Raw genomic sequence first — 18,356 nt, 5'->3', positions numbered from 1 at the left:
TCTCATGTGTCTTGCAATATATATGTCCCGATGGGATCAGTTACCTGATAGGTTTTTAGCACAGTACTCTCTGCCTCAGAAAATGCACCTACAGCTTGTTAATATATTTACTGAGAAGATACATTCCTATTTAGAATTCTAATTTTTAACACATCAGAAATTTGTGAGAAAGTGGAATAATTTTTATTTTTATTTTTCCCTAGCAAAAAACCTACTTTTTAGGGAAAGGCTAAGAACCTTTGTGGGTAGGTTGTCCTAAAGCAGCACTAAACCTGTTTATTCCTTCAGGGATGATAAACAGAATTGAACTTTTAAGAAGGACTACAGATTTGTGACTGCTTACTGAAATGGTAAAAAGTGCAAAAAGGGGGCTGCCTTCTGTGGAAAAATTATATATGTAAAAGTCAGGGGTGCTAAGTACAGGATTGCATATATATATTTAAACAAATAAATCCAGGTTCTTCTCACTCCCTTCCTCTATGCTGTTTTAGACTGTGTTACATTTAGATGGATGTGTCTGTCCCCATTATACTGGGAGCATATATTCCGTCTGTGAGCTTTAATTCAAAATAAGAAACGTGCTGGAAGATGACGTTTTGAAAAGAAAGAGCCTGATATGTTATTTCAGAAAATAAATGTCAAATTTAGATAGTAATTAAAGTGGAAGTGCATAACAGTGGATTTGCATAACTCTGATGAGGTGCAAGAGATTACATGCATAAATCTTAATTTCATTTTTCTTTTTTAAGACAACGTTACCATGAATCAGACCTTTACTTGTACTGATTTAGAACCTTATACTGATGTCTTTGTGTCTGTAAGAGCATTTAAAAACAGCAAGTGTGGGAGTAAAATCTTTTTGGGACATCCAGTGAACGACTACTTGAAAACACAACCAGCAAGTAAGTCTCATTTGCTAATTGTTGCAAACAAGGCTGACACTAAGACAGGAAGTACGTAATTTCTTATTGTACTTAATTGCAATTTTATGTATGTTAGTACTATTCCGCCATAAAATTATTAACATTATTATTTTTGCTAACATTTATATCAGTAGTGTTTCATTTTTGATTATTTAATATGATTTTAATTAAACATGGTATATTTTTATCCATACTAGACTTTTTTTTTTTTTAATTGCATTCATTTGAAATTTGTGACAAGAGCAGAAGAACCCTTCCCACCAGATTTCAAATATATTTCCTGATGGAGACAAGGGTTAATACAGACATCACTGCTTCCTATTTTGGTGGTGGTGGTGATGGGTTGATTGATTTTTTCCCCCAGGGCTCAAAACTGAGCACAGAAGTCAAGGTGTGGCATCACCACTGCTACATAACCTGATGGAATACAAAATTAATATTTCCTCTGGCTGCACAGAATCAGAAAAAATACTTTATAGTGAAAAATACTATTTTTGTGCTAGTGTTGTTACAATAGCTTAAATTGGTGTGCTTTTTTGTGTATGCGTGTTTGTTTCTGTTTGTTTTTTGTTACTGTTATTGTTGCTTTGTGAATATCACCAAATCTGGCTGCTGTTTTTATTAATGTGTTTCTGTAGGCTTTTGGGAAGTATTTCAGGCAGGCTGTTCTTTTGAATTTAAATTCTATTTCTCTCTTTGTGATGTTGGGGGAGTTTTGCATCTAGTTTTGCATATTATTCATGAAAGCACTGGAATCTCTCTATTACTCTGGGTCATTTTCATAACACATTGGAGCTTATACGCACAAGAATAAAAGATGAAAATTATCACTTGAAGCCCCATAGGGCTAAAACAACATCAACAAATACTGATGAATGAATTGATTGATAATGTAATGTGTTTGATCTGAGACTTAAGAAAAACTGAAAAATGACTATTTTTTGAACAGTCCTAATTATAGGATGATCATAAATTGTTCAGTCGTTTGTTTGTTTAAATTAAGACAATAGTTTGAAAACTTCTGAATTTTGGAGCTCCTACTCTCTTGGGCTCCAGTCATGTTTTAATACATCAGGTAGAGATTGTGGTCCACCATATATTTAAAGGTCCAGGAAAAAAAAATCCTGTATTATTCATGAAAACTAGAATTTGATTGTTTTCACAAATTTGTGACACTAAACCTTCTCCTGCTACAACAGATGATAACAACATGATCAAACAGATACTGTGAGAGGTTTTTTTTGATTTCTTGAACAGGAGAACATGTCATTAGAGCACAGCTCCTAGGGAATAGGAAAAGCTACAATTTGGAAAACAATTTTCCATCTTCAACACTCACATTCCCACAAGAAATGCTTGCTTTCTTCTTGTCCTAGTTCTTTTAGCAGCATTCTGAAAGTCACAAATGTGCCCTGTGGATAAAAGTGAATCAGGAACCACAGCCCATCCAGCGAAGCAGTGTGTCCTGCTGCCCCCCAGATGAAATTCGGTCTGCTCATAAAGCTTCACACACCTAAACTCTCCATACGAACAAAAAACAGCTGCATATTTATACTTCTTAGTGTACTGGCTTGCAACTTGGAGTGATTTTTGGAGAAAATTTCCATGGCAGTGTGGCTAATAAAGCTGCCTTATGTGGATGGTTATTTACTGCCCTTTGAGGCTTTAACAGCCAGTGAAAGGTCCCTTAGGCTGTGTCCCATTCTTAAATCTTTTGCAGCACAATGCAAAATTAAAGGTAGAAAACATAGATTAGACTTAATAGATTTACTAGCATTAAAAAGTAAAAAGTTTTAGGAGTTTTAGAACAATTTGATACTTGAATCCAACTATACTTTTCCACATCAGTTTTGAAACCTATGTGCTCAGGATGAAAACTTTGTTTGTTCCCATGTTTTGTCCATTGTCCTCAAATGGGTGACGTCAGAAGGAAAAGATAGTTGCCATATTATTATCTTTGCAGCCCGACTTCCAGTGGAGCTCTGTTCCTCCCAGCTGTCTCAGTTCCCTTTGATAGCTTTTTCAGTTCAGATAAGTCCAAACTGATTTCCCAAACTGGGTTTTTTTTTGTTTTTTTTTGTTTTTTTTTTTTTTCATCTTGTTAAATTGGGACAGTGATTTTTAAGGAAGAAATTGCATAACATTGTTAAGAGAGGTTATAACAAGGAGACGTGAACACATACTGTTAAAATGTTTGGTTTGAAATGATGAGAATGGATCCAGTAAAACTTCTTTTACAAACAGAACCAGAGAAAGTGGCTGGCTTCAAACTAAAGTTGGTGGCTGATAATACTGTCAAAGTTGAATGCAGAAGTCAAAAAGTGTATGGAAGTGAAACAAAATTTGAATTGGCTTGGAATTCCAGTAGCGGGAGTGAGAAAAAGAGTAAGAATGAATGCGATTTTACAATAAAAGATCTCTCTTACTTGACAAAATATACCTTTAAGGTAAGTGAGCTTATTTAGCTAAATAAAAAGCAAAACTCCTATATTTACATTGTTTAAGTGCATTATTCTTGATTTTAGAGAAAAAGGCAAATCTGGTGGTGGAGATCATCTATGGATCTGCAGGCAGGAGATGTAAACAAGTAGCTGTTACTTATGAAATAACATGTCTCTGCATATGTTTCTAGTTGTATCAATCAAGCCCTTACCTGCTACACCATATACATTCAGACAGCATGCAACCTACAAGATGAATAGCTTGGGACAGAGAGAAAAAGATATTTTCTATAAAGACAATGAAAAAGGAGGGATAAATGTACAATAGTATGAAAGACATGAACATATCTAAACAAGGCTGGTATTTTATTTAACAGTTAAAGTAATCAAAAGTTAATATTTCTAGAAAGCAAGTTTTTAACAGTTGTCTTCGGCTTTTGTAATTTAACCTTTTATGAATAAATTCCAGCACAGTAGCTGGCTTAGAAATATCCATATCAGTTTACTATTTATGTATTTGGTATTGAAGCAAATATAATAATGATGCTTCATTGCACATCGTTTGGTTTCTCTTTCAGATTTGAGAGATTTGATTAGAGAAAGAATATATTTGTAGATGCATCTGTCTTTGACTTTGTAAAATGTCTTCTATTTCATTAACATTGCCATTCATTTAAACAGTTATTTCTGGATCAAGATCTTGCTGTAACTTAACTGGAAACATGAGATGCACTGTAACAGGCTGTCAATGAGATTGATATTCATTGGAAATAGATATATTTGAAAGACCTACAGATTTTTTCTTTTTAAAGAATTTATGCAAGCATTTTTACTTGGCGTATCTGAACATTTTTATTATTCTCACCCACTGTATGCAGATCTCTGTGAATAATGGATTTTATACTGGAGACTCAGTATGTGAAGAAATATATACCAGATGTAAGTAAAAACATACAGCATCTTTACTTTTTGACTTAAATGTAGTATGGAGTAATGGCGTGAATTCTGAATTCTGTTACAATCTGCCTATTTGTATAGGTAATAATTAACTGCATTAAAAAAAAAATCCTTCTTCAACATTAATGTAAAAGACCATGTTGACAAGTCATCAAACACAGCTCAGAATACCTACATAGCCGTGGCTTCCTCATGCGTGCGTTTAGAAATTCATTCGTCTGACTTAAATCGATCACTTCAGAATTATTTTCCTGTATTCAGATGTCGTGTTCCAAGAGCTGTGTTTTGTGAGGGAATCCCCACTCCCATGGAGTGTGTGTGTACAACTCCAAGTATTTTAAGAAACTTAAAGTATCGTAGGCATGAAAAGTATGGTAGACAAGATATAAATAAAGAAGAAATGTATATATTATTGAACTAAAGTAACTTATTTACATGGAAGACTTTTCCCACTGCATCTTTTTGGGAGGTGTCCCTCCATGTCTGTCAGAGAAGTCTTATCAACTGTCAGAGGCACAGGGAACATGTCAGTGATCTCCCATGTGAGATATCCTGTTTTGAATTCAATTCAAAATGATGGTTGGATTAAAGGAATTGGATAAATGGGATAAATGACTTTTTCATTTGAAGAATATCTGTTACTAAAGTTTCTTGGTAGAGCTCGCAAGAGCTGTCATTAATTAAAAAAAAAAAAAAAAAAGAAAGGATAAAAAGAGGTGAATCAAGAGGTCAGTTGAGGAACAAAAGTTTTTCTGACCAACTACCCAAGACTTCCCATGTCTATTTGTGTAGTGAGCAGATGATGACAGGACGGGCCATCGTGCAGAGGGCAGGCTGCACTTGAAGCAGCTGCGGGGTTGAGGTCCCCCGTTCCCACCACTCACACGCTCAGTGAGAGCAGCATGCAGACCAGGGCTGTGCCAGGCTGGTGAGCTTTGGCATTTTGACAGGTGGACATGGAGGACACCAGTGAAAGTTTTCATAATGAGGAAGTTGTTCCCTCCTTTTCTGTGAGCTTAACATTTTTTGACCTCGGAATAACAAACCTAAACTTAATATTTAAAAGTAAGTACTTAGTTGTTTACACACGCACACACACAAAAAACTTGCCCTGGTTTGTGTATATACTTTTTAAAATTAAAAAAAAAAGAAAAAATAGGAAACTTATATACTGTTAATTATTTATCTGAGGAATAATGTATTTATTCTTTGCCTGTCTCTAGATAACTCGAGGGCCCTGATTATATTCTTGGTGTTCTTGATTGTTGTGACATCAATTGCTTTACTACTGGTTCTGTATAAAATCTATGACCTTCACCAAAAAAAGCTTAGGTAAGCTTCGTGTTTCTCTCCCTTTCTTAACAAATATTTTGCTTTTCTTTTCTGTTTCTCAACAATATTTCACAAGCAGTAGTTCGGAAGTGTTAAGGTCTCTAATTTCACTAATCCTTGTCACAGTCATCCATTCATCTTCTCATCCTTTCAAAAGAAACTCAGAAACCCTCTTGTCTTGTCTGGCGATGCAAATACAGTGAGAGAGAATTAAAATCTCCCTGGTGTGCCTTTTTATCTGAAACATAGAGGGTTTAATCTGCTAGAAGAAAATGCCTCTCACTATGTGAAAAATATTCGCAAGTTATCTGGAATACCTCTCCTAAATGATTTCAATTAAAAGTATTGGAAATGATACACAGTTTCTTGGGACTGTTTTGAAATTGGATTCACCCATCTCAGAGAAATTGTTTATTACAGCCATCTCTGGGTTGACTTGACAGGTCTGTAGGATGGTGTATTGGGACAGGACAGCTATTGCCTTCCCTTAGTACTGTGCTAGAACACCAGGCTGACTGCTGCTTCTGCCGTGAGGGGTGCTGTGCAACATGTGAGAGGACATTTACTGCTGGCACGGAAGGAGGAGTTAGAACAGGTTCTTCAGAAATCTCTCAGCCTTCAAGCCACAGTAAAACCAGGGAATTAATCTCTGCTAGATCCTCTCATGTTTTCTTTTTCCAGTAGGAGGACAGGGAGCTGCTCTTCCCCAGACTCAAACTTTTCTAATACAAGAACCAAAATCAATTTTCACTATATGACTCCAGAGGAGGTTGAGTTGTTCTGTGTTATTTTAGTACTTAAACTTAATTTTCTTATTATTTAATTTTACATTTTGCATATGTGTAAGTTTTCTGACACATGTTTAACAAGAGGAACAAAGGTGGTGTGAGAAGTCACTCCAGTCAATAAATTAAAGATGTTACCTACTGGTGATAAGGACAGAATTGTGCAAGCAGTAACACTTTGTGTTGCAGCTCCCTTGTTTCTCCCACTTCTAAGTGCACAATGCAGGACAACAGAGATCCTGACCACATCTGCCCAGGGGCTGTCAGACTCAGCTGTAGCATTCTTGTTTTAAAGTGAGCTTGTAATGCTGTCTGTTGGTTACTGAAAAGCCTTGGTGTTCTTGTGCGAAACTGCATTTATTTAACCTGTTATCAGATATGTGTCATACCAGTCAAAGCTTTTACAGATTCTTTTGCCTCTTACAGCAATTCTTCTGAAGTCATCAGCCTTGTAGGTGGTGAGTATCTTTACATAACAGATGGAAATAAAATAAGTCAGATCTCTTACTGCCAATTTTGAAATGTTTGCATTCTAGGTTATAAATGTAGTTTGCAAATATTAGCATGATATAATGTAATTCAGGGAAATTTAGGAAAAAAAAAAACTTGAGTGTTTTTGGTACATTGAAATACTGAATTTCAAATATGTTTCAGAAGTATTTATACTTAAATGAACTAAAAGTTTATTGGTTTGAAACACTCTTATGTATTATTAAATTATTAAAAATGATTGTCTCTGACAACGGTCATCACCTTTGTAACCCTGAAAGCAACTTCAGAGTCAAATATTGCTTCATCTAGAGTTTTCCTTCCCAATTTACCTTCTTCAAAGCAAGGATTTTAACATGAAGCAGTACTTTATCACTGTAAATTTTTTAAGGCTTTCAAATTCCGGAGACTGAAACTAGACAGTGTGTGCAACCTTTTGTACAGGATTTCAAAGCTTATGAGGAAGACGAAATCAGTGACTACTAGAGAGCTTCAAGAAAAAATCATTTATTGCATTTAAGCACTGAAAAATTGATTATTATAGGCCACTCCTAAAGTAATGCCTCCTATATGTTTTCATGGAAACAACAGATATAAGGAGTACAATAACACTGTTTGAGAGGGCAAATTCTCAGCTGCAAAGTACTGTTTTTCAACACTGTCACTACAACTGGATGTGCGTTTTAATCAGTAAAGAACAAGAGCCTGCATGCTGCACCAGTGGAGGTGACACACTATTGCTCTTACCACTGCTGAAATGCTCCACCTTCTGCCTTTCTGTGCTTGCATCCACTGTTCAATCTCCAGAAATGTTCAGCAAGTGTCAGTGAATGTCATTGGGTGCCATTGTTCCCCTATGGTGGAATTCAGTGACACATCTTTGCTTCAAACACATTTCCATGTCAGATGCCATTTTGTCAGATTGCCCCTCTGCTGCCATCTGTCACACAGCAACAGCATGTTGCTGGAATATTGGTAGGAAGGTCCGACCTCTACTGCCATACCGCCATCATCCACCTCTGACATCGTGGGCCAACATTGTGAAATGAGAGGCATTACTTTTGGGGCAGCCCTTGTATTAAATGGGACGTTGTACAATATTGATATTCAAATCCATTTGTTCCGACTCATTGCTTAAAGAAATCTCTGAAGCAGAAGTGAAAAAATATAGTTAGAGATGTTAAGCCTTGTCATTCATTGTCATTAAACATAATATTACAGATTATTACAACGGAATCTGATGGAGAATATGTCAGAGAAAATTGGGAAAAATAGGCAACATGTCTTGTTATATTTCAAGAGAAATGTTAACAGGCTGTTTATACAGTAATTCAATTTACCATTGCCAATAAAGAATTAGAACACCCACGTAACTACGGTGGGTGTTTGGGCAGTCTGTTGCACTGACCCAGGTGTTAGAACCGCCACTTTGTAGAAAAGTGTTGCTCAGGCAGGAGCCCCGCACACGCCCTGCTGGTGCATTCTCAACTCTACAGCACAGCTAGGCAAGTTCTGTTATTCCTGGGACCTGTTTCCTTGTAGATCGCCTGAGGGACACCAGTTCGTGAAAAATTAACGTGCTCAGTTAAAATAAATGGGTTTGTCCTTTTGTTAATACAGCTGACAGTTTGAGAATCACATTTGCTGAAATGTAATTTGTGTTTTAAGCGCCAGTAAAGATAAATGTTCGACATATTTACACAGTTAAAGATGATGAAAGGCAGCTTTTGAACATAGATCCAATACCTTCAGAGAAATTGTTGGAGACATACAAGAGGAAGATTGCTGACGAAGGAAGACTTTTCTTGGATGAATTTCAGGTTTGTGACTGGCTTGAAGTATACCACAGATTTGTGGCCAGGTGGTGGGAAGAATTCTTTTCAAGAGCATTTCTGAAGTATATGCACTGCTTGCAAATAAAACCCAAAGAACAGACACCTCAGTGAATTCTCATCAAAGGTCAAATAAGGCTCCAGCTAATTTTTCTACTTACTTGCTAGATCATATTACAATTTTTCCTTTTCTTTCTGGAGGTGTTTTTCAGCAAAAGTATAAAATGCATAGTTTAAAAATTATCTAATTCAAAAGTGCTTATCGAGGTAGATTTTCTCTAGTCTCTCTTACTGTGTAGGCTTGGGGATATAAATAATATTGTGGAGATATATAACGAAAGAAAATAAATGTCATGACTGTTATAAATGACAGAAATATATGAAATAGAATTGTATGAAACAGAATGCTGTCTTCCAGATTCTTAGCAGTACCAAATGTCTTCTGTATGTATTTGGTGGTAAACAAAAGCTATTTGAAGTATGTGATTACCAGTTAAATAAACATGGTTATTTACAGAGCATACCAAGAATTTTCACTAAATTTCCAATGAAGGAGGCTAAGAGGAGCCATAATCAGAACAAAAACCGTTACATCGATATTCTTCCATGTGAGTGTTTTTACAGTTTTTACGTGGTGTATTGGTACCTCTTTTCTCAGTTCCTTGTGAGAGTATAATTATTTTGTTTCAAATAATTTAAACAGATGATCATAACCGTGTTGAGCTCTCTGAGATTCCAGGAGACCCGGGATCAGACTATATCAACGCAAGTTATATTGATGTGAGTGAGTTTTACATGTACAAAATTATAGGCCTTACTGAAGAAATTTTGAGCCTATGCATTTCATGTGTTTGAAGAACACAGCTTTGAAGATGTCCTCATGTGTTCGTTCCATTTTTACAATGTATTTGAGATTATTGGACTGTTGCATATGGAATTCATTTTTAAAGTTACAAATCTTATTGGTCATGCTTTTTTCTTTTTTTTTTTAAGTTGAATAACATTGTACATTTTAATAGGGCTTCAAAGAACCAAGAAAATATATTGCTGCACAAGGTAAGTTTAACCTTAAATTATCTGTTTTATTCTTTCAATCACTTTTTTTTAGGGAGTAATCAGAAAGTAAACTTAAAGTAAATTTAAGGAGGAATTGGAAGTTTGACATTTTAAAATTTAATGAGAAAATGCCTCCAGTAAGTTTTAGCTTAGAGAATTTTGTGATGGTGAACAAGTAATATGTTAGAGGTAGACTTCTGATGATACATAACTTTACAGCAGGAGTTTTCACATTTCACAGCTATGTATTGAAAACGTATGAAAATTTTAAAGTGTAGCATAATGGCAGCAGCCCTTATAAAAGCAAGTCTGTGGCTGTTATTTGCATGGTATCTGTTTAGCTTTTCAGACTGCAGGGCTAACATCAAGGCAGCTTTTGAGTAGCTGTACTCTGAAAAAATGCCTTGAAATATCACACAGTCACAGAATCGTAGGGGTTGGAATGGTCCCATGGAGATCATTGAGTCCAACGCTCTGCTAAAGCAGGTTCCCTACAGCAGGTTGCACAGGAAAGCATCTAGGCGGGTTCTTCAGCGAAGGAGGCTCCACAGCCTCCCTGGACACAATTCCAGTGCCCATATAACCCTCACAGTAAAGAAATTTTCTGCCTCTAGGTCCCAAGGATGAAACCACGGATGATTTCTGGAGAATGATCTGGGAACAGAAAGCAACAATTATTGTCATGGTTACTCGCTGTGAGGAAGGAAACAGGGTGAGAAATGCCCATCCACCCATCCATCCATCTGTCCATCCAACCATCCCTCTTTTGTCTGAAAACAGAATGGGTTGCTATGCTGTGGTGAATTACATTTTCTTCTTAAGTCCTCTGTTTTCATTTTTTGTTGTTCTGGCTTTGTCAAAACCTATGTTGGATAGCATGCCAGACCAGTGTTTCCGTATGGAATTATCACTTATCAGAAAACGTCACTTTATTTACAGCTGTAAGTAGTAAAGGGTGGGCTTCCAAGTAAAGCCCAGAAAAGGGCTTGAGGTAGAATTCTGGCTTTTTGTAGACTTGGCAAAAAATGTATGATTTGCATTTTCCCCTGTCTAGGCTCTTCTGATATTCTGCCAATGCCCTCAGTTAATAATATTTTTTGTATCTACTATCTTTTCCCTTCCGTTAATTGGGAAAGTTGGATGCTTCTGGCTTGCTTATGTTCCTTACTCCACGTAGAGCAGGGAAGGTAACATGAGGAGTTTTGATAGCTTTTGAAGATTAAAATGTTGGCAGCATGCAGGTTTAAAGCATTTCTGAGTTGTTTTATCAGCAAGCATGAGCAAAGTTCCTCCCTGGAGGCTGAAAAAGACACCGTAGAATTAGCAACAAACTTCTCTACAGCCTTCAGGCAACAGCCACAAGGTCTGCATGGAGGTATTCACATTGTCACCTAGTATAAGAGATTTTTTCCCACTTTCTGTTCCAAGTTAAATTCCATAGATATTTGGAATTGTTTGGCAGTGACATCCTAAGCATTGACTGCCTTTTCAGGGGAGAACAAGACCTATAGGGAATTGGAAAATGATATGAAGTTATTGTCTATTTTAAATCAGACTTTGTTCTAGCTCTCTGCTGTCTGCCATTTTGCAGTCATTCTGCTCACCAATTAACTTCATATCTTCATAGAACAAGTGTGCCCAGTACTGGCCATCAATGGAGAATGGCTCTGCAACATATGGAGATATTATTGTGAAGATCAATGAAAGTAAAATGTGTCCAGACTATATAATTCAGAAACTACACATCACAAATGTAAGTTGATTTAGGAGCATAAGACTGAATGGAGTCAGTCTGTAGGTTTTGTTAAGAGATTATTTATAGCATGAGAAGAGTTAGGTAGTAATGGAAGATGCTTTGCTTATGTTTCCCAAGCAACATTTTGTTTAAAAGAGAACTTGACAGATGTGGGTGTCATTTCTTTCAGGAAATGTGAGTTAGACATGTATTTCCCAACTTAAAAAACTATTTTTCATAGTATCTCGTCTGTGTTTAAGGGGAATCTGTTAACGTGTTAAGTATGGAAAACTTAATACTTCGTGATTTTCTTATAACTTGTTCCTTGATACAGAAACTGTATAGGCATCTCAGCATTATCTTTTGCAATATCAATGTGACTCATAGGACATTGTTACCTAACTTCATGATAATCGTACAGTAGTTGCAAAATTTGAGTGATCTCAATATAAATATAAACATTTTAAAATTACCATCTACCTATGTGAAGAGTCAATGAGCATGGTTAACTGCTTTCTCTTTACACATCTGAAATACGTTATTTCCTCTATGAGTAATTGAGAAAAAAAAATTACCATGTTAGGCTAACTGCTTCTCTCATGCTAATAAATTTTAGCAAGGGCAAATGGAACTTAATTCACAGATAAAAGCATTAAAACTCAAAGAGTAATTCTACTGAGATATCTTGAGCAGAAGAATCAAGCAAATCCACCCATCTTGAGTCATTATTTCAGCTGGAAATTCCTCCTCTTCTCTCTCATTACATTGCAATAATGCAAAAATTGCAACTTAGTAAGTTATCATGATGTAAATAATTGCTCTGTGACTAATCTTAAAAGGAAAAAATTGCAACAGGATGAAAACTATGGCTTTACTGTGTCTATTTCTTGTATGGTCTGCAGTTAAATGTATATTATTTTGTTTATCTGTTATTATTTTATTTATTGTTCTTAATCTAAGGTGCCCTCAGCAGACTACTTCTAGGAGACATGAGAGAATTACTAACCGATATCACTTGAAACAAGAAGAGCTATAAACTAAGTTATTCATGAATGGAATGGGGAAACATATTACACCCTGGATCTCTGGCTATTCTCTGACTAGCCTGAGAATAATATATTTGTAACACTTTGAACCTTTTGCTTGTCCTCTGTTCAAGTCATTATGAATTCCTGATTCACAGCTCTTGACTGTTATTTTTTAATCAAAAGTGATTAAAAATTATGAAAAATGTTGTAACCTGAGAGGCTGCTGGGAGCCTCACATGGCACCAAACTGTCAGAAATTTCTGTTTCAATATTTGATGACTTTTGTCCTTATTTTTCTTTTGCTTTGTGTATCTGCATTTGATTTTGGCTTTTCATAAACACACACGCACACACACACATATATATATATGTAAAGTCATACTTCTCTTTGTCCAGGGAAGAGAAAGAACATCTGGAAGAGATGTCACTCACATTCAGTTCACCAGCTGGCCAGACCATGGCGTTCCTGAGGATCCACATCTCCTTCTCAAACTCCGACGCAGAGTGAATGCTCTCAGCAACTTTTTTAGTGGCCCAATAGTGGTTCATTGCAGGTAAATCATAAAAATTTATAATGATTATGTTACGTTAAATGAATATGAAGTTAAGCTATTCACAGAATGGAGCTAGCAAAAGTCAAAAGTAATTGGCTTATGCCAAATTTTGTGCAATAATTACTTGAGAGGAGGTAGTTAAAGATGCAAAGAAAAGCTTTTTTTTCTGGTGAATCATTCTCTATTCAAATTGACTAAACCTGAGGATATGTAGACTTTTGAAAAGCAACCAGGTAAATGCTGCACTATTCTGGCTATAAGCACCATGATTGACAGAATTGACCTTACTGTCACTACAAAGCATTTAAAACTCAGACTCATCATTTTTAGCGTTGCAATTAATTTCCAGCGAGAATTGTTTTCACTTTTGCTCTCTTGCTGACTGCTCCTCGCTCAGGGAAGGACTCAGATATGCCTGTTTAATATCTTTCTCGATGATCTGGGTAGGAGAATTAAGAAAACCTTCATTAAGTTTGAAGATAACACCAAACTGGGGGGAAGTGTCGATCTGCCTGAGAGTAGAAAGGTCCTACAGAGAAATCTGGACAGGCTGGATTGCTGGGCTGGGGCCAATTGGATCGGGTTCAACAAGACCTAGTGCTGGGTTCTGCACTTTGAAGACAACAACACCATGAAACATGACAGGCAGAATAGCTGCAAAGCTGTGCAGAGGAGGACGTGGAGATGTTAGTCACCAGTTGACTGAACATGAGCCAACAGAGTGTGTCCAGGTGGCCAAGAAGGCTTGAGTCAGAAATAGTGCAGCCAGCAGGAGCAGAGAGGCCTCTGGTGAGGCTATATCTTAAGTGCTGTCTTCAGTTTTGGGCCTCTCACTACAATAAGGACATCTGGAGCGGGTCCAGAGTAGGGCAACAAAGTTGATGAAGGGTCTGGAACACAGATCTTCTTGGGAATGGCTGAGGGAACACAGGTTGTTCAGTCTGAAGAAAAAGAGGCTTAGGGTGGGACCCTTATTGCTCTCTATAACTGCCTGAAAGGAGGTTGTGGCAATGGGGAGATTGCCCTCTTCTCCTGCATAACTAGCAATAGGATGAGTTGTGTCAGGGGATTGGATATTAAGAAAAGCTTCTCCAAAAAAGTGATTGAGGAACAGGTTTCCTGGGGAAATGGTGGAGCCACTGTGCCTGAAGATGTTCAAGAAACATGGAGGTGGAGTACTTATAGGCATAGTTCAGTGGGCAATATTGATGGGAGGTAGACGGTTGGACTAGATGATCTTTGAGGTCTTTTCCAACCTTAATGATTCTTTGATTCTATGATAACCAAATCCCTTTGCACTTTGCAGTGCTGGAGTTGGGCGCACTGGGACCTATATTGGAATTGATGCTATGTTGGAGGGGTTGGATGCAGAAGGCAGAGTGGATGTTTATGGCTACGTTGTGAAGCTGCGCCGGCAGCGATGCCTCATGGTTCAAGTAGAGGTATCTTACTAAAGTTCCTTTCACTTAAAACTCTCTTTTACTAGTTCTTGATCTGTATTTCTCAGAACTGCTCTGCTCAGTTGTGGATACTGCTAAAATTCAGGTGAAGACTTTCATGCAAAATACAGCTTTGAAAAAGGGTGAGAGAACTTCCAGCAAAGTTTTTTTTTTAGTTTAAATTTAACAAGTTTAGGCTTGCTGAGTTTAGATGCTAGAGAAAGGGGAGAGTTACTTTTTAGATTTGATAATCCAGCTTTTGACATGCAGCTCATAAGTGCAAAGAAGCAGAGTTGAACTTGCATAATCAAATAAATTTTGTATTGAAGAAACTGTCTAGCAGGATTTTCAGTTAAGTTGAGAGTACAATGGTAGGCTTAATGGGATGCATGTTTTTAACTTACTTCGTTTTGTCCCCCTGATCTTTCAAATCTTAATTGCATGGTTTTTTATTGATGTGGCATTTATTTGCAGGATACCTTTCATCCAACACATTGCGTGCTCCAAAATATTTAACTTGGAAGCCCCTATGATTTTTTGAATGTAATGGCTGCTTAATGATAATGTTTAATGTAATTACTACTTACAACGTAAGAAATAGTGGTTGGTAGTTGTTTTTAAAATAATGGTATAAATTTGTTTACTCATAATTTCATTTTTAAACTTTTCAAATGGTTACCACCAGTCACAGTACATCCTTATCCATCAAGCACTAGTGGAATACAATCAGTATGGAGAAACAGAGGTCAGCCTCTCAGAACTACATTCCTATCTTAACAATCTGAAAAGAAAAGATCCTCCAAGTGAACCTTCTCTACTTGAGGCAGAATTTCAGGTAAAGAAGCATTGTTTTCTGGTCTCCTAGGCCTTCATTCCCACTTAGGTTTGAAAGTGACTTGCACAATAGCCACAAGAAAGAGACAACATATATAATAGATCACTTCTGTGATAATATTTTTAATAAAGATTAGGGGCATAGGATGATTAGTTGCGTCTGCATGCATATTTTCCATGTTACTGTACTTGTTGGAGTTGGCAATTGTAAGCTATAGTCCAGATGTGACCAAAGTTCATAGAATTGAAGTAAGAATTCAAGGCACAGGGAAATGAGGACAGAATGTGGGTGTTCAGAGGGGACCAAGATACAAGAAACTATTTTCATCTCAAATATAATGTCAAACTTATTTCTTTAGAGACTACCTTCCTACAAGGGATGGCGGACACAGAACACTGGGAATAGAGAGGAAAATAAAAACAAAAATAGGAGTGCCAACACAATTCCATGTAAGTATTTTCTGTGAGCCTTCTGAATTTCATCTGTTGTCTTCTTCAAGAAAACCTATTAAATTCTGAACAAACAAGGGCAGTAAATTACCTTACAGACATGTATTTAAGTAATTTTCTCAAGATTGTAAAATTAGAAAATAGAAAATTAGAATCAGTACCCAGTTTCCTGACCCTCCTCTACTAGTCAGAGAGTGACAAATGTATACCTGGTAGCAAGATCCCAAATTCAGAAATGGATACAGTTCAGAGTGAGTAGATAAACTTCTTTCCTGTGCTCAGCTCCGAGAATAAAGCAAACAAACCATAAGGGAACCCAAGCCACCATGTGTGTGGCCATCTTCACCAGTAATAAAACAGTAGCTGGGATTCCCTGGAGGTGGCAGGAGGGTGATGACACAGAGGGTCAGCCCTGCTCAAATAGTGTTATATGAGCAGCAGTGTGGTGTAACTGTGACTCTGTCTCATGCAGATGACTTTAACAGAGTGCCAATCAGGAATGAAGAGGAACAAAGTAAGGAGGGCGAACACGATTCAGAGGACTCCTCAGATGAGGAGAGTGACTGTGAAGAATCAAGCAAATACATTAATGCTTCCTTCATAACTGTATGTATATAGAGGGTCCTCTGTAAGTAACTCACAAGGAAGATTTGATTGGCAAATCAACTTTCAATTTTAGTAACAAAAATATTCTAAACTTTGCTACAACATACTTATCCATATTAATATTTTCTCTGCAAGTGAAATGTGATTGTTATTCACATATACAAAACTGTGCTAGTAAAGTTTGGACTATCAGCTTTACGGTGACATATTTACCCCCAAAGAAGAGAGCCATTATCTGTCACTTATGAAAATAATGGATGTTATGCAATTAGTAGGTAAATTAGATTTATCTGGATTCTTTAAAATGTGACACTTACGTTTCTATTTCTGCACTGTTTCTATTAAGTGTAAACTTAGTTTTACTCTTGGTAGGTTAATGTGAACTTGTAGCATACTAACTCTGTTGCAATAGTGTAAACTTTATTTCTTATTGATCCAATTAAACAGTTCTATCGAATTCAATATTTGTTTTAGCCCTGAAAAAATATGCTTTGTAGGTAATGGGACTGTGAGACCTCACTCCCTGTAGCATGCATGCATCTTGTTGTCAATCTGGAATTAATACTTTGGAATTCATACTGTGATTTTCCCGTCATTTGACTCTGTAATTCTTGTAAGGTTGTTGCCTGCTGTGATGGCCATATTTTCCCAATGATCAAAAGAGAGAATTAATTTAGTGCTCTTTAAATGACAATGAGTTCTGTTGCATGGCAGTCACATTTGAAATGAATTTAAAGGAAAAAATATTTTACATTTCTTTTGTAGGGTTACTGGGGTCCAAAAGCTATGATTGCAACGCAAGGACCACTGCAGGAAACTATTTCTGACTTCTGGCAAATGGTATTCCAAAGAAAAGTCAAAGTCATTGTTATGCTGACAGAGCTGAAACAAGGGGATGAGGTAAGGGCGACATTTTCTCATATTAAAAGTCAGGTATATATAAAGAAAATACTGACCTGCACTCTCTTATTCTCTTCTACTTTGAAGAGAACGCATTCTGTAAGTGAACGTGGAAGATAAAATATAAAGAAGTTTATACAGCAAGCACTAACTTGTATTTTTATCTATTTTAGGAACTCTGTGCACAGTACTGGGGAGAAGGAAGACAAACATACGATGGCATAGAAGTTCAAATGACAGATGTCAACTCTTGTCCTAGCTACACCATACGTGCATTTGATGTCACACATCTGAAGGTAGAAGATTCTTTGCAAATTACGAAAGGGCTTTTTACATTTGTTCTTCTAATTACAGATCTAGCCCAAAGAGAGAGTAGGGGCAGTTCCCACCACTTATACCTTCTGCTGTAAAAAATTGAAGTATTTTTGTCTTCTAGACCAGTTGCTAATTACACTAAACGTGACAAATTGCCTCAGATTTACCATTTAGCTCATTGCCAAGAGAGTGGTAGCAGAGTCCCAGGAGGTCAGTTATCTTTTGTACTTTGAGCAAAGCTTGGTCCTCTTCCTACCTCATAATTACATAAAGGCAGAGGTCATATCACAATGTACTTCCCCAGGAATGTAGGTTTTCTTTTGTGTATCAGCTGCAATGGATGTACTGCTACATGAACCTTTTCTTTCAGCCTGACCATTAACTACATCTCCACTGCTGTTTTGCAGAGGAAAGAAACGCAGAAGGTGTATCAGTATCAATATCACAAGTGGAATGGATTGGATGTTCCCGAAGACCCCAAAGATTTAGTTGATATGATTCTAAGCCTTAAACAAAAAGTGCCAGCCAGAGCAGCCTCTGAGGACAGCAGGAACAGCCGCACTGTCCCACTTGTCATCCACTGCTGGTGGGTCTCAACTCAGCACATATTTTAACCTGCCTCTGAAGTTTGGGTATGCTTTGTAACCACAATTTTGTGATAGCTACCTTTTCCCACAAGC

General features: G+C 36.9%; 1 protein-coding gene across 8 annotated transcripts in view; it reads left to right on the top strand.

Moving 5' to 3' along the window:
• The window catches only part of PTPRC (protein tyrosine phosphatase receptor type C), a 59,207-nt gene that overhangs the window by 38,022 nt on the left and 2,829 nt on the right, over positions 1 to 18,356 (top strand). For 7 of the 8 annotated variants that reach the window (XM_052665837.1, XM_052665845.1, XM_052665844.1 and 4 more), the window contains 19 exons: positions 750 to 902; positions 3,168 to 3,370; positions 4,243 to 4,303; positions 5,545 to 5,653; positions 6,865 to 6,896; positions 8,596 to 8,747; positions 9,277 to 9,367; positions 9,463 to 9,539; positions 9,779 to 9,815; positions 10,430 to 10,527; positions 11,443 to 11,568; positions 12,975 to 13,132; positions 14,439 to 14,574; positions 15,257 to 15,406; positions 15,765 to 15,855; positions 16,328 to 16,461; positions 17,227 to 17,361; positions 17,535 to 17,657; positions 18,084 to 18,262. In XM_052665837.1, coding sequence (XP_052521797.1) covers positions 750 to 902; positions 3,168 to 3,370; positions 4,243 to 4,303; positions 5,545 to 5,653; positions 6,865 to 6,896; positions 8,596 to 8,747; positions 9,277 to 9,367; positions 9,463 to 9,539; positions 9,779 to 9,815; positions 10,430 to 10,527; positions 11,443 to 11,568; positions 12,975 to 13,132; positions 14,439 to 14,574; positions 15,257 to 15,406; positions 15,765 to 15,855; positions 16,328 to 16,461; positions 17,227 to 17,361; positions 17,535 to 17,657; positions 18,084 to 18,262 — 2,245 coding nt within the window. The remainder of the gene's footprint in view (positions 1 to 749; positions 903 to 3,167; positions 3,371 to 4,242; positions 4,304 to 5,544; positions 5,654 to 6,864; positions 6,897 to 8,595; positions 8,748 to 9,276; positions 9,368 to 9,462; positions 9,540 to 9,778; positions 9,816 to 10,429; positions 10,528 to 11,442; positions 11,569 to 12,974; positions 13,133 to 14,438; positions 14,575 to 15,256; positions 15,407 to 15,764; positions 15,856 to 16,327; positions 16,462 to 17,226; positions 17,362 to 17,534; positions 17,658 to 18,083; positions 18,263 to 18,356) is intronic. The other variant, XM_052665838.1, reaches the window with a different exon arrangement.

This window comes from Tympanuchus pallidicinctus, unplaced genomic scaffold, assembly GCF_026119805.1.
Source record: "Tympanuchus pallidicinctus isolate F22 unplaced genomic scaffold, pur_lepc_1.0 scaffold7, whole genome shotgun sequence".
NCBI lineage: Eukaryota > Metazoa > Chordata > Aves > Galliformes > Phasianidae > Tympanuchus > Tympanuchus pallidicinctus.
The sequence above is the reverse complement of the archived record's forward strand: the minus strand, read 5'-3'. Positions and strand labels throughout refer to the sequence as shown.